Raw genomic sequence first — 14,184 nt, forward strand, 5'->3', positions numbered from 1 at the left:
CTGCCTCTCTTGTAACGTTTTTTGCACATTTTCTTCCTTTGGAGGATTTTTTTTTTAGCCTGCCTTCTTTGCGCTCCTTGGGCCTTCTGGCCTGGTAGGAGCTAGCATAATGCAATGGCTTGAATTCTTACGTGTATTATATAAAGAGTCATAGCCATACTCCTCCCCGCAAATCTGGGGGAGCCAAGCCTGTCCTCAGCACGTCTCCCAGAGGCTGTTCTCTGCCAAAGAGAGTGACTTCACCTTATATAGCCTCAAAAGGTCCCTTCCTACTTTTAAATCAGTTAAGAACACGAAGTAGTGATGTGTTTGAGGGTAAGTACATAGGCTGAACATAAGAATATTGATTGACTCATAAACCAGATTCCCCAGCGGGTGGACAGAGCGTGGCTTCGTCTAACTCAGAGACACTAGCAGCACCAATATGTCGTCCCAACATCTATGGGCAATATTTCCAAAAAAGGAATTAATAAAAAGCTGGCAAAGACAGAATACTCGTGATACTATCACAACCTCCTAAATCATACTAGTTTTTGCAAAAAAAATAAAACTGAATACCATGAACAGCACTCCCCACCTGTAAGTGCAGAAATGAAAGACAAAAGCATAACCAGATGATCTGTTCACGCCGCGTATTTCAAAAGACTGGCTGCATTTGTGTAGCCGAAACTGCCCTCCGGTCACATCTGCCATTCTAGCTCCAGCTTAAAATCTTGCCCGCGTCATAACTTTGCATTTATTCTAGAGAGTTCAGGGCACAGCAGAAAAATAATGACTTTAGGTTGGGACGCTGGAATCCTTTTCACTGTAGGATCAATTAATATAGATGTATTTAACTATCGAGGGCGCTTACTGAAACATTCATGTAACAGGGAAGTACAGTGAGAGGGGACAGGGCTGTGGGCAATTTATAATCCTTTTCCAGCGAAGTTTGTTGCTCTTAAGAGCCTCATGAAAGAGTAAACCACAGTTCTTTTCTCCTGCTCCCCTTTAACTCGGCAGAAATGAGTAACGAGGAGCCAGCAGAGATCCAGGGTGGAAAACGAGTGGGAGAAAAGTGTGGATACGTTTTCAGGGAAGGACCGGGCATGAGGGGGTCGGGAGCTGGAGCCTAGAAATGCACATGGTGATCTGCACTTTTAAATATCCAATATCCAAGACTTTGTGACAGTTCTACAACTCAGCGGAAACTCTTTGTGAACAGAGGAGTTTTCACGTCTACAGCGTTAGAAGCAGAAAGCAACCCCGGATACCGGGAAAACGAACTCTCTTCCCCCACGTGTCAATTATGGATTCAACTATGCCAAGTGGCTGCAAAACCAGTAAGCGTTTTCAGGAAAACGTCGTCAAACCGCACAGAACGCCCATTCAACTATTCAGTCTTCGTAGATTTACATGATGAGTCTAGCAGAGGTCCAGATACACTTTTTAATTCTAAAAGACCAAACAAGATCCAAACAATAGCCACGGATGCTTTGGCTGGAAAGGCAGCAGATGTCGACCTAGCACTCTGCCTTGGTAAAAATCAATTTTATGATCCAAAATAATCTGTTAAATGCTCTGATGTCCAACCATGGACCTCTGATCAACATGGCTGATATGAATCCCATACACGAGAAGTCCAACATGGAGTGACCCGGCTCACCAGACTACCATCCCCTTCCCATCAGACACTGTCTTCTAATCTCACCGAATCAACACCACTTAGTATAGGTCATGCTATGCAGCTGGTGTCCAAAAAAATACTTGTGAGTAAATGCACGTTCTTCCAAGTATCTTTTGTATTACAGAGCAGCTCATGGGTTTATAATTAGATCAGTGTGATTCTACTTCAATTGTACAACTTTAATATCATTCATGGATACCAACATAAGCACCCCCCCCCCGAAAAAATTTGTATCATGTAACAAAGGAGATCTTGTTCCTACCTGCTTGGTTGGTTGTTACGGTGACAGACACTGACTGGTCTGGGCTGGGATTATACTTGGACACTCCATTCACCGCCCAGATTTCAAATGTGTAATTGGTGTGAGCCAGGAGGTCAGTGATGGAAACTTTGGTGGTTTTCAGGCCATTCTGCTGTGGGGTATAGTGGACCCCACTGCCACAGGGTCGGCACTTGCTGAAATCACCAGCTCCGCATTTCTTGCACACCACATTGTAGGAGATATCCTGGCGGCCACCTGTGTTCTGAGGACTGCTCCATTCCAAGTTCACCGACGTCTCGTTGACATTCGAGATCAAGTTGAGGGGAGCAGATGGTGGGCCTAGAAAAAAAAAAAAGAAAGAAAGAAAGAAATAAAGACACACAGATTATCACACCAAGAACTAAAACTATCCTCTTGGAATCACTCAGTTTACATTATTCTCTGCAGCTCTAGGAGGTAAGGTGGGCCCATGTGGCAAAGAAAGCAGAAAGCAAATTACCCCCGCAAAAACAGATCTTTTCAAAGAACCACATGAAAGAAGGCTGCCTGTATGTCGTTCTCAATCCTGTGCGAACAACAGTAGCACTGATTGCCGCTCGGAGATGTCGTGCATCTCGACATCAAATGGGCTTCGAGTGCAGGCTTCTCTTTGAAGTGGCAGGAAAATACCAGAACTTATCTAGTTTTATCTCATCATCTGAAAACAGGCATATGAATGTGATTCTAGGATCCAGGGCCATGGTGGGACTCTGGTAAAGTAACAGTTAATGTACCACTTTTGAAGATCCATCATGGTTCCTAAGTGCAGCATGTCCTCAAGGTGGAATAAAATTAACTGAATTGTCTAGAGAGGCAGGCTCTTCGGTTCAACACAGCAGTCGAGAGTTCACCTTTTTCGAGGTCATTCGTGAGAACTGGTGTGACCTGGCTGCAGAGATGTCAAAGGTACAGCTGTTGGGAGATCCCAATTTGAGGCAGAGATTACGTAAAGGCTCCCGGGCCTCATCATGCCCCTCAGCGGCCCAAAGTCGCACCGGGGCCCTTTTAAGCATACTCATTCCCACTGGCATCAAAGAGTTTATGAAACAGGAATGATGCTAGTGGCTGTTTTGAAACAGAACAACTGACTGCAAACAACACAGTGGTTGTTTTTAAAGACAGTAATAAATATATAAATAAAAAACCAGAGAGCCGTGCTGAACCTTCTTGTTTCTTGCTGTAGGTTCATTTCCACATGCCAAGAAGTTGTCACACACGCTGCTTTCAAGGAGAAGAATTTGGGTAGGAGAAGGGAGGGAATGTTCCTGGTCTGAACCACTTCCAAAGGCTGAAGAGACACCTGCCACACACACTCTAATGAAAAATACCTACTCCATGGAACACATGGAAAGTCCTTTGTTTTCCTTCCTCTTTCCCATTCTGGTCTTTCAGAAAAAGAACCAGAGCGAGTTTTAATGAAAATTTGAAGTTTCTTGCTCACCGTATTTATTCTATTTCTAATTTACATGCAATGACGGCTTTGAGGGAGATGTTTCGTGTTCATCAGGAAAAGGAAGTTAAATAGAGGCTTGTATGAACTGGGAAGAAGCTTTAGCTAGTCAACCATAATAGCATGTGTTGTCCCAAAGTAGCCATTGAGAAGGAATTGAAAGAGGTAACCTATTAACCAGGAGCCATACACAATATTTATTACTTAGCTCATGCTGATGAATGGCTAAAGGATTTTGGTGGTAACACTGAATAAGGGTAACCCACCCTCCATTTCTCAGCATTTACTTGAAGACTCACAAAGCAGGCAGAACTCCCTACCTCCCCCTGAGACTAACTACCAACAACCACTCTCAGTTTTGAGATCTGTTCCCCGTCCAGTGCTGTTAAGAGTGAGTTTAAAAGTAAGATTACCCCCACAGAAGTCTGCAGAAAGAAAATGCAAATGTCTTTCTTCTTTAGGTTTCAAATTTATACCTATGGTCCCTAGCACACTGACTGGACTATAATAAAGATACATAAATGGGTTATGAATAAATGAAGTTATTTAAAATCACAGTGTCCTAGAGACAGATAGGATGCTAAGCATCATTTGGTCAAATAACTTCATTTTCAAGATGCGGGAACTGAGATCCAGTAAGTGGATATACTAATACTGAAATCTCATGCAACTCAGTGTCAACATCAGACTAAAATCCAAAAGTACTCCCACTCTAGGGTTATTTCCACTCCCTTATGGGTGTTCCCCATCAAAGGTATAATACCAAAATCAGTAGTTTCAGCTAAAGTTTGAGATGTAAACGTAGGGAAAGGGAAGGTGTATTTCAATCCCGCTCAAATTCTAGATAGGTTTGCCACCACGGTGAAATCCATTAGCGGTCTGCCACTAAAGCTGACCACAGCGTGGCTTATAAAATGGGTCAGCCACGGGTTCTTATTTTGCTGTGACTTCCAGAGTTAAATACGAGTGACTCTTAAATCCATTAACCTCCTTGCCAAGGTTCCTGGTCCACTTTCACGTGGGAAAATGTGACACAATGAATCAAGCAATGCAGAAGCAAAAAGTCAGTTAATTAGTATGTAGGACGAGGCATGGCAGTGTCTAAACAGAGAAGAAATGGAGCAGAAAAGGAAATGGTCACAGGACTCAGACAGAGAACACTGCCCTGTGGGGGCGAGGTGTTGGCGGAGGGGGTGGGGGAAGGGGAGGGATGACGCAGGATTTCAAAATGGAAGGCTGCACCAGAACAAGTGGTAGCCTGGAACAGGCTTCTTCCTTTGGGCAGTGAGTCTTACTAAAGACACCCCTTAAGTAGATGCTAAAGGGAGAAGCGAGGACAGGACGAGGCAAGTTCAAATTCAGTGATGCCTCTGTGAGTGGTCTGGTGAATTGCACTGCATGTTTTATGTGTTGCTGCCATAGGGAGGGATGTTATATGGGCTTCAAGACTGGTCAAGAGCACAGTTTTGTTTGGTGGGTTTTTTGGCGAGGGTGGGGGTAGGCAGAGAAAAAAATGCCCACCCAGGATGATTATAATGGTGTTCTGCAAAGGCCTGGGAAAGGGCTCATGCTTTATAAATTAAAATCTTAACGGTGGTTGTGTTTTGTTTCTGGGATCGTGGTTTTCTTTTCTTTTTTCTTTTTTTTTTTTAAACTTGTGTCAATGAAAAGATCATGAACATATTTCCTTTATAAGGAGGGACCATCTTTTCTTCAGAAAAGACTGTATTCTCAAGACAAGGAAAGGACATACTTTAATACAACCAAAAGTCTAGCCAGACCCAGGAGTCCTACTTAATATTAATAGCTGTGCCTTAAAACCATTATTTGTAGAAATGGCTATCAGGAAAAGAAAACAGTGTTCTGCATAATATGGGCTCTCTCAGTAAATACAAGGAATCCAGGAGGGAAAAATTTAAATCTCCGATTATCTGGTCTTCTGTTTACGTAAGTAGTATATCTGGCTATTAGGGAACAAGTTAAGTTTCTGAAAGGTGATTGTGCCTTTTTCATCAGAAATCTGTTCAACTGCAAGAAAGTCTCCAATTACAAATATGAGATCTAAAACAAAATGGGATAACCATACCACTTGTTTAAATTTTCTAGTCGCCATGTTGAGATCATATCTACTGAGCGGATAGCATCAGGGAACTTACAGGTCGTGTGCATGGCAGGATTCTGTCCTTCCCAAAACTTCTCACTACTAGCCCATATGTAGGATCGGCTGCAATCCCGCTTATACAACTGTTCCACATTTCATTTATTTCTATGTCTTACTCTGTCTGGAAAATGCAACGGGGTCCTGCTAAGCAGACATACACTGCACATCTGTATGTATCACCGTTAGATGTGCTCTTCAAGACCATTGATGTCTTCATCATTTCCCAGTGTCTCCCCTGATTCCCTGTTCAGAGCAAGTTCAACACATGTTTGAGGAGCCGACGAATGAATGAACGTCTAGACAGAAAACTCACAAAGTCCTCTAGTGTGTCTGAGGCCCACTACGTACGGTACTGGGTATTAATTATGATGAATTAATAAAAATATACATATAAAAATAATGAATACATACAGCCATCCCTGAGCTAAAGCTGGAATAGTCAGCTCTTCCCATGGAGACTCATTAGCATTAAGCCCAGTAAAGAAGTATCGCGGTGTACCTAGTTTAATTCGACGTCCCGTTTTCTGGAATTTAAAAATACTTTGGGAGGATTCAGTCGGGCTATGTATCATATCCTGTGCTTACTCCTGTTAGGAGGGACTTGTGGACCCTTTCATGTATTCAGCAGGCACTTACTATTTGTCACCTGCTTTCAAAGATGGAGGAAAGAAGAACTCTGATTCATTTTGATGCTTTCCTGGATAAACGGAGGAGGGGAGGGCAGGAAATCTGAGGGAAGGAAAGCCTGAAGGAAGCCAAATATGGCTGAGCACAGGAGGCACAGAGCAGGCTCTCTGCTGGCCCTCAGCATTTTCATAGCTCCATTACCAGCCAGTGTGGCTGGGAGTGTAAAATGTGGGCTCCGTGGGGCACCTGGCTGGCTCAGTTGGTAGAGTGTAACACTCCTGATCCCAGGGTTGCAAGTTCAAGCTCCGCACTGGGTGTAGCAATTCCTTAAAGGTAAAATCTTAAAGGGGCTCCTGGGTGGCTCAGTCAGTTAAGCATCTTCCTTCAGCTCAGGTCATGAGTCATCAAGCCCCGCATGGGCTTCCCGCTCAGTGGGGAGTCTGCTTCTCCCTCTCTCTTTCTGCCCCTTCCCCCATATGTTCGCTCTCTGTTTTCTCTCAAATACATAAAATCTTTTAAAAATTTAAAAAAATAAAATGAAAAAAATGTGGGCTCCATCAGTCAAATTTTGCTAATTTAGGATTGGTTATTATGACTTTCTTTCCCCATCTTGGTTCCAGATGATGGTTTATTCAGGTTTGAAGCTGTGGAAAACTTCGTATCTGAAAAAAAATTTTCATTTTCAAAGGCAGGCTAATATTTTCCTTATTAGCCTTTAAAGAACCACAGTTTTCCTTCACATTTTATTTTTATCATCAAAATTAAGACATTTTTAAAGACCAATCAAATTCTAAAGACTATGTAAGGAAAAATAAATGTCCTTCCTTTTTTTTTTTTTTAACTTCTTTGGAATTCACGTATTAAAATCCCTTTCTGCTGCCAAGAATGGGGCTAGAACGTTAAAGTCTTTTAAATTTCTCATGTTTAGAATGCCCGTCACATTTTAAATATAATTTAGTGGCCTAGATAATAATGGCTCTGCTCTCAAGTCAAATGCAATAATCCTTAACCTACGAATCCTTTACAGCAGGATTCAACAAAATTTTCTCTGTGAAGAACCCGATGGAGAGTCAGTATTTCAGGCTTTATGGGCTATACTTTCTCTGCGGCCCCTATTCCACTCTTCGCTGTACCCCGAAAGCAGCCAGAGACAACACGGAAACAAACGAATGTGCCTGTGTCCCCAAGAAAATTGTATTTGCAAAAACCGAGGGCAGTTGAATTTGGCGTTCGGGCTAGAGTTTGCCAACCCTAGCTGCTGACAAGTTTTGGGGAGCAACGTACCGTCCCCTCAAAAAGATGCTCAGAGGAAGCGTCATAATTTAGCACGTTAATTCTAGAGACTTCCAGCACACTCTGAACATATGTAGGCAGCTCAGTCCAAGAACCCCTGATTTACACCCTCATACAGCCCTTGGCTTCTGAGGGGGAAGTTACATCTACCTTCACTGACTCAGGAAGAAATAAAATATGTGAAATACTATGGCCTATTTCTTGAGTTTCTCAGTGCTCTGAAAGAAATGGGCGCTGTATTCCTGCCACTGTGGATAAATTGAATGAACATCCATTTGCTTCGCTGGTGTGAAATACTTCCTCTCTAGCACAGCAGGCACCGGTGAAAGGTGCTACAATGGGTAATTATTATTTTCTGGTGGGATGTCAAGATGCATTCAGTTGACAGGAGTCTGACAGTATGAAGTCCCAAAGAAGCTGTAGCCAAATTACAGCAAAAGCAAAGGGCTATCATATCATATAATAAAATATCATATCATGTGATATCATAAAAGGAAGCTTGATCTTCCTTAACCCACCATGTGCTCTCTTCTGGGAAAAGACAACCTTCCAGAAATAAACCACATACTATCTGGAGAAGCTGAGTGAATGTGACATTTAAGAAGGGCGATATTCTAAGTATAAAAGAAAATTCCAGTAATTCTACATATCTTAGTTCTTCCCTCCTGTGTATCAGACTGAAGTATAATTCCTGAGTAGTTCAGAGAACACATTTACTGGCTTATGTCAGGTTTTAAAGCAGCCCCATGCTGGAGAACCAATGTTAACACAGCCACATGAAATCTCTAGGACTCTGACTTTAATAAGGTCACTGGAAAGGGACCAGCCAACACCAAACCTAAGTCCTAAAATGCCTCTGATGTGAAGGAGGACTTTCCATGGAAAGTCAAGGTGCCAAGGTGCTCCCTAGGCACCCCACCTCCAAACCACAAGTCTGATTAAACTAGTTTTTTCATTCTTATAGAAAGCAACTGGAACTTCAGTAAAAGATGGGGGGGGGGAAGGTAGATGCTGTGATCACTGCAGCTAGAAGTGGGTTCTGCTGCAGGGTTTAAATCCAAATGGACACGTGGTCTAATATGTCACAGCAGCCTGAAACTGCTGTTTCTTATAACAACTGTGAAAGTACTAACAGACTCTAGAGCCAAGGGGAAAAAGAAATCAAGCTGAAAGTACCCATTATTGGGGTACTTGGGTGGCTCAGTCAGGTTAAGCCTCCGACTCATAATTTTGGCTTCGGTCATGATCTCAGGGATGTGCGATCAAGACCCGTGTGGGGCTCCACACTTGGCCCAGAATCTGCTTGGGATTCTTCTCTCTGTCCCTCTGTCCTTCCCCCAACTCACCCAAGTTCTAAATAAATAAATAAATAAATAAATAAAATCTTTTTTAAAAATACCCATTTTTAGCACAACTCTAGACATACGACTCATAGTTTAGACCTGGTAGCCCTGCCAGGAATTCTCTCCCCTGACTTTTTCAATAGCTGCCTCCTTACTCCTTGGGGGGTCTCAGCTCAGATCCTCCCTCCTCCCTCCCGACTACTCCATGCAAAGTGAAATGCTCCCCTTTCCCCCATTGTGTGCTAATCCCAACAGTCTTTTTTTCCTTCTTGTGAGAATTTTAAATCATCTTATTTATTATTTATATTCCCATTAGAACAGAAATATTTTTTTTCTGGTTCGTGAGAGTATCTCGAGCCCTTAGGAAGATGCCAAACATACAGCAGACCCTCATTAGGTACCTGCTGGACAAATAAGCACATTAATGACGATTCCGTAACCCAGTCCAGCTCATTCCACAGAAGCATCACCACCATAGCACTTGTGTATGTTGCAAAAGCCCATTCCCCCCTCCAAAAAACAAACAAACAAACAAAAAAAACAATCACAGGCTAGAAGGTGAACAAATTCAAATGTGCAACCAAAGCAATGGGGCAGTTGAGAGGAGAACAAAAGCAGCGGGGCTCCTAGAAAGAGTGGCTTCCAGAGCTATCGCAGACATTTAATACGTAACGGATTTTTAATCACCATTTTAAAATTCAATGTCTGGGTCATGAAATTAATTCTGGATGTGGAAAGGAACATTCCCCAAGAGCATGGGCAGAAACCTGACTCTTAAATGATCAATTTCTTCAAATGCTACTACTGTCCCCCTCCCGAAACGCCAAGGCAACCAGTACAAGACAGATCTTCTGAGGAAGAGGTGCCGGGGGTCTCAAGTTTCACTTCACAAGGCTTCATTAATCATGTACAACTTTGGGATTGTCAATAATACTTCAGGGCCTCCGCTGGAAAACCCTCCAACCCTCCAGATAAGCCTATGTTAATCTCTCTCCAGCTGAAAGACTGGCTATAGGGCAGAGTCAACAGTTGGGGTTGTAGGTTTTAATGGAAATGAAGCCCACGCCTCCCCCGGCCCTGGACAGTTGTATATGTTGCCACCATTAATTGCTTTCACTCCCCTCGCTGCTGTGGGTTAGTTTACATAAAGACTGCTGTTCGGGGACTCCCCTCCTGAGATCGATGGATGGTGCGTTAACCTTGGCTCATGGCAGTTTGTGTGTTTTAATGATGAAGAGAGTCAAAGCGTAACTGCCCGTTATTAAAATAAAAAACAAAACCATTTGGATGCATCAATCACTTATTGCTCCCTGAAAAAGTCTTGGCTTCCAATCAAGGCAACTTCTTGCTGCCATTTTGACACTACCTATTTTTCTGGTGCATCTATTTTAACATCCTCCTTCTCCAGGAACCTTTGTCCTTCCTGGGTTAATTGAGGTTTTGCTTTATTTATTTTAAGATGACTAGCTGATGGCTGAAGTACTTTTAAAAGTAAACTCCCAGCTAGCCATGAGGAAGCTATAATGTGGAAGACTGAGAAAAGGGATTTTTTTTTCCCCCAAAATGAGCTTTAGAATTAGCTAGCCGGCCACTTAATTGACATTTCTTGCAAAGTGGTTTTTCGTACTTTATCTTGTTTAATTCCTCATAATAAAATCTGACAAAAATTATTTATTAGCCTCAGCCATCTGATGACCAAAACGAAGATAAGAAAACGTTAAGCAGAGCCGCCCAAATTAACATCACCCAAATGTGCAAAGCTATTATGACCAGAATGCCTGATTCTGAGGCTATAATGGCCCCTGTCAGAATGACATAAGCAATCTGGAGGGAAAAAAGGAAAGCACAAGTACGAATCTTTTGTGGAACATTCCTCACTTTCTCACTTCACCCCTGAGTCACCATTTCTCCCAGCTTCCTTCTTTCTTCATGCTGAAGTTTGCTGGCATTACTTCCTGGATGGTGGGCTTGCCTTAGATGAGTTACCCCTTCTCTGGTAACTTCTCTCTCTTTCTCAATTCTACTGAAGAGGGAAATTAGGATTTTCTGCTAAAGGCTCTTTCCCTGGGGTGAGGGTGGGGAGAGAAGGTCACGGGAGGGTGGGGGTGGGCAATCCTATCTATGCAATAAGACGCTTCCCTCAGTTCTTCTTCTGCTGAGCTGTAGACAGAACTAAATCAAAATCTGATAGGAAGGTAACCAGTGCTCACCCCAGGGGACCTGAGCAAAATGTGTAACTGACCCTATTTCATAGAAGCATGCTGTGCACAACGCTCTATGACTTCCATGAACAGTATCAAAAAAGCTATCCAGAAATGACAGGGCTCAGTTGATACAAGCCACTCTTAATTGTTCATAGTGGTGGAAAAATCACAACGACCTGACTAAATGGCACTGGCAGATTACTCAAGCCTCTCATGAAAGCATCCATCAGCTTCCTCAAACCTATGGATTGCCAGCTGAATCAACACGATACCATTAATCCCTATAAAATGTCCACACTGCACTGTTTATCTGTATAAAATGAGAAATAGAGGTTGGAGGGTAAAGAGAAGGCTAGTATAGCGTTGTTCTGAAACAAATTAGTTTGGGGCATCTGGGTAGATTAGTCAGTTAACTGGCCAACTCTTGATTGTGGCTCAGATCACAATCTCAGGGTCCCAAGATCCAGCCTCATGTCAGCCAGCTCAGCAGGGAGTCTGCTTGAGATTCTTTCTCTCCCTCTCCCTCTGCCCCTTCCCTCACTTGTGTGTGCTCTCTCTCAAATAAATAAATCTTCAAAAAAATAAATAAATAAAACAAATTCAACGAGATGGTACCTAATCCTTATTAAATATCCTAAAGATTTTTTTCAATTTTACAAACAATCAAATGGCAAGTGATCAGCCTGGGATCCACTCAGTCCTTTCTAGTAAGCATTACTTGGTGACCTTTCCCCCGTATTGCTGTCTTTGGATGAGAGTCATGCACTTGGATTCTCTGGGGGTGCTTTTTTCCTATTAGTCAAAATACTGAAAGGCAATCAGCAAAGAAGAGACAAGAATGTGGGTTACTCACTCGCTGATGTCAGCCTGCGAACTACTGAGATCTAACCAAAGCAGCACCTAAAAATGAAACCTGTTGAGGACTGCATCTGAATCATCAAAATCTTAGATTGTTCTTATCTGTCTGATATGGTCCAGGGGCAGGCATATTAATCTACTTATCAATGGATCACCAGGGAGGCAGCAAGACTGTACATTCTGAACTAAAAACCCTGTCACACAATCTGGCAATGGGGGAGTTGGTGTCTCAGTCTGAGTTTTTATCCCAAGACAAATGAAATGCAGTATGAAATGGTATTCTCACAGCACAAATTTGATCAATGATGTGAAATAACAAATTTCCCTGTAAATCTAGGATCCAAAAAATTTTCATAAAAATGTGTTCACAAAAATGACTGACTACATGGATGATAAAATGTGATATGGCAAGAAATCAATCAAAGGATCTCCTGAAACAAGGAATCTTTGGCCTTTGTCCTCACTGTCGTACCAACCAGTCTTTCACTAGACCTAAGTACACTCTCATTGATCAATTTCACAGAGTGTCCAACCTCACATCAGTATACTATTAGTTACTTGAAGGTCTAGAGAAAAGAGTACTATGCTTTTGGGTGGGGAAAAAAATGTAGTTTACTTAAAACCAAAGGCTGCCTTTTATGCTATGGTTTATACATCAAAGACTCATGGTAGACATCCCTCCCCAAATCCTTTAACCAGACTGTTAAGCATGTAAATCTTTGGGGCAGAGAACTGAATCAAACATCAGTGGCACCTTCAAGGGCTTGTTTGAAAATGGATGTGAGATTTCCAAAATTAAAGCACTTAAAAAAAAAAAAAAAAAAAGTCTCTCTTCTCCTGACCTTGGAAACAAGTAAGGACGATGTTATTTTAATTTGCATTCAAATTTTAACAACACAGTCACACAGCACCTCTGGGATCCACACTGGGTTTCCACTGAAGATTGCTCATCATTTCATTATGGTTCATTATGTTGATAACTGTCAGAAAGCATTAGAAGTGAGGGCTTTGAGTAACAGAACTGAAATGGTAATTTTAAAACAATACACTTTCTGGAGGAAATAAAGTGGCGCACTAAATTCAATTAGAAAAGGCAAATGTAAAGACAAAGTAAGTGATGTTTGCTGTTTGGAGCCAAGCTATTTCAATTTCTTGATAACCCAAACCTGCAGAAAGCTTTTTCAAATCAGGACCTTTCGTCATAGATCCTGGTAAATTTGCCCTCATTAGCTCGAAGCTTCTCCAGTATGAATTGTCTTAAAAGCTGCAAATTTGGAGTATTTTAGGCCGTGTCTTAGTATCAATCAATCACTCTTTGTTTGTTTGGCACAGCTGACTGAATTATTCAAGGCCGTTTACTCGGAGACAGATTTGTGAAGGTCCTTCAAGTTGGCAATCTGAAATAATAATCTCTTATTTACAGAGCGCTCCAATCAGGAGGTTCTAATAAGTTTCATCAAACAAGTTAAATCAAGAGTACCCAAAAGCACAACGACAGATTTCCAACTGAAAAATACAGAAAACCATCCTGGTGCTCAGAAGAAAAGGTGGCAAAATAACAAATTTGTTATTTCTCTCTAGAGAAACAAAGCCAATTTACTTCTTCTATAAGGCATTTTTTTTTTTTTTTAATTTTCTAGTGCATTCTAAACCACAATAAGGAGTTAGAAAGTTCCCCTTAACTGTAGTATCGGTTCCATCTCCCGGTGGGGGGAATGAAGACCTTTCTCACTATAATCATGGAACAAGCAACTCAGTAACTAAGGTAATCAAATCTTCCTGCACAGGCATGTGGCTGAATTCTCCCAACACTGCTGATTGTCTGACCACATTCCTGACTACCCAGAAAGGTAAGCAGAAGGGACGAAGGTGTTGCGGGGGGTGGGGGGGAGGACTGGGTCTCCGTTGAGCAAAAGGATGTTGATTTCATTACTAAAAATCACATTCAAATTCTTTCTAAGAAATGATTCATGACATCAAAATGACTTCGTCAGCTTAAATGGCATCCCTGTGTATAGAGAAGCCTTGGCGTCTGCCTCTCGGGCAGTGTCACAGAACCGCCGGCACCTTTCTTGAGGGATACAGGTGTCTCGGGCAGTAACTTGGTGGGGACTTGAGAAAAAAATACAAATAAACAAAGCTCCGTGGTGAGGGGTTTTGATTATATAACTCTGAACCAGGTTGGGTTTTCTTCTGGGAGACAAAGGAAGTATTGCATTTCCATCAAAGGAGAATGTTCACACTCCTTGCAATACTGTCCTAGAGTTGCCATTGAACTGAA

The 14,184-nt window shown here is 42.1% G+C and overlaps 1 protein-coding gene across 2 annotated transcripts in view; it reads right to left on the minus strand.

Annotated features, from left to right (window-relative positions):
* The window catches only part of EPHA4 (EPH receptor A4), a 144,239-nt gene that overhangs the window by 59,710 nt on the left and 70,345 nt on the right, over positions 1-14,184 (minus strand). For both annotated transcript variants that reach the window (XM_044241685.1, XM_044241686.1), the window contains exon 6: positions 1,929-2,267. In XM_044241685.1, coding sequence (XP_044097620.1) covers positions 1,929-2,267 — 339 coding nt within the window. The remainder of the gene's footprint in view (positions 1-1,928; positions 2,268-14,184) is intronic.

This window comes from Neovison vison, chromosome 3, assembly GCF_020171115.1.
Source record: "Neovison vison isolate M4711 chromosome 3, ASM_NN_V1, whole genome shotgun sequence".
Classification (NCBI taxonomy): Eukaryota; Metazoa; Chordata; class Mammalia; order Carnivora; family Mustelidae; genus Neogale; species Neogale vison.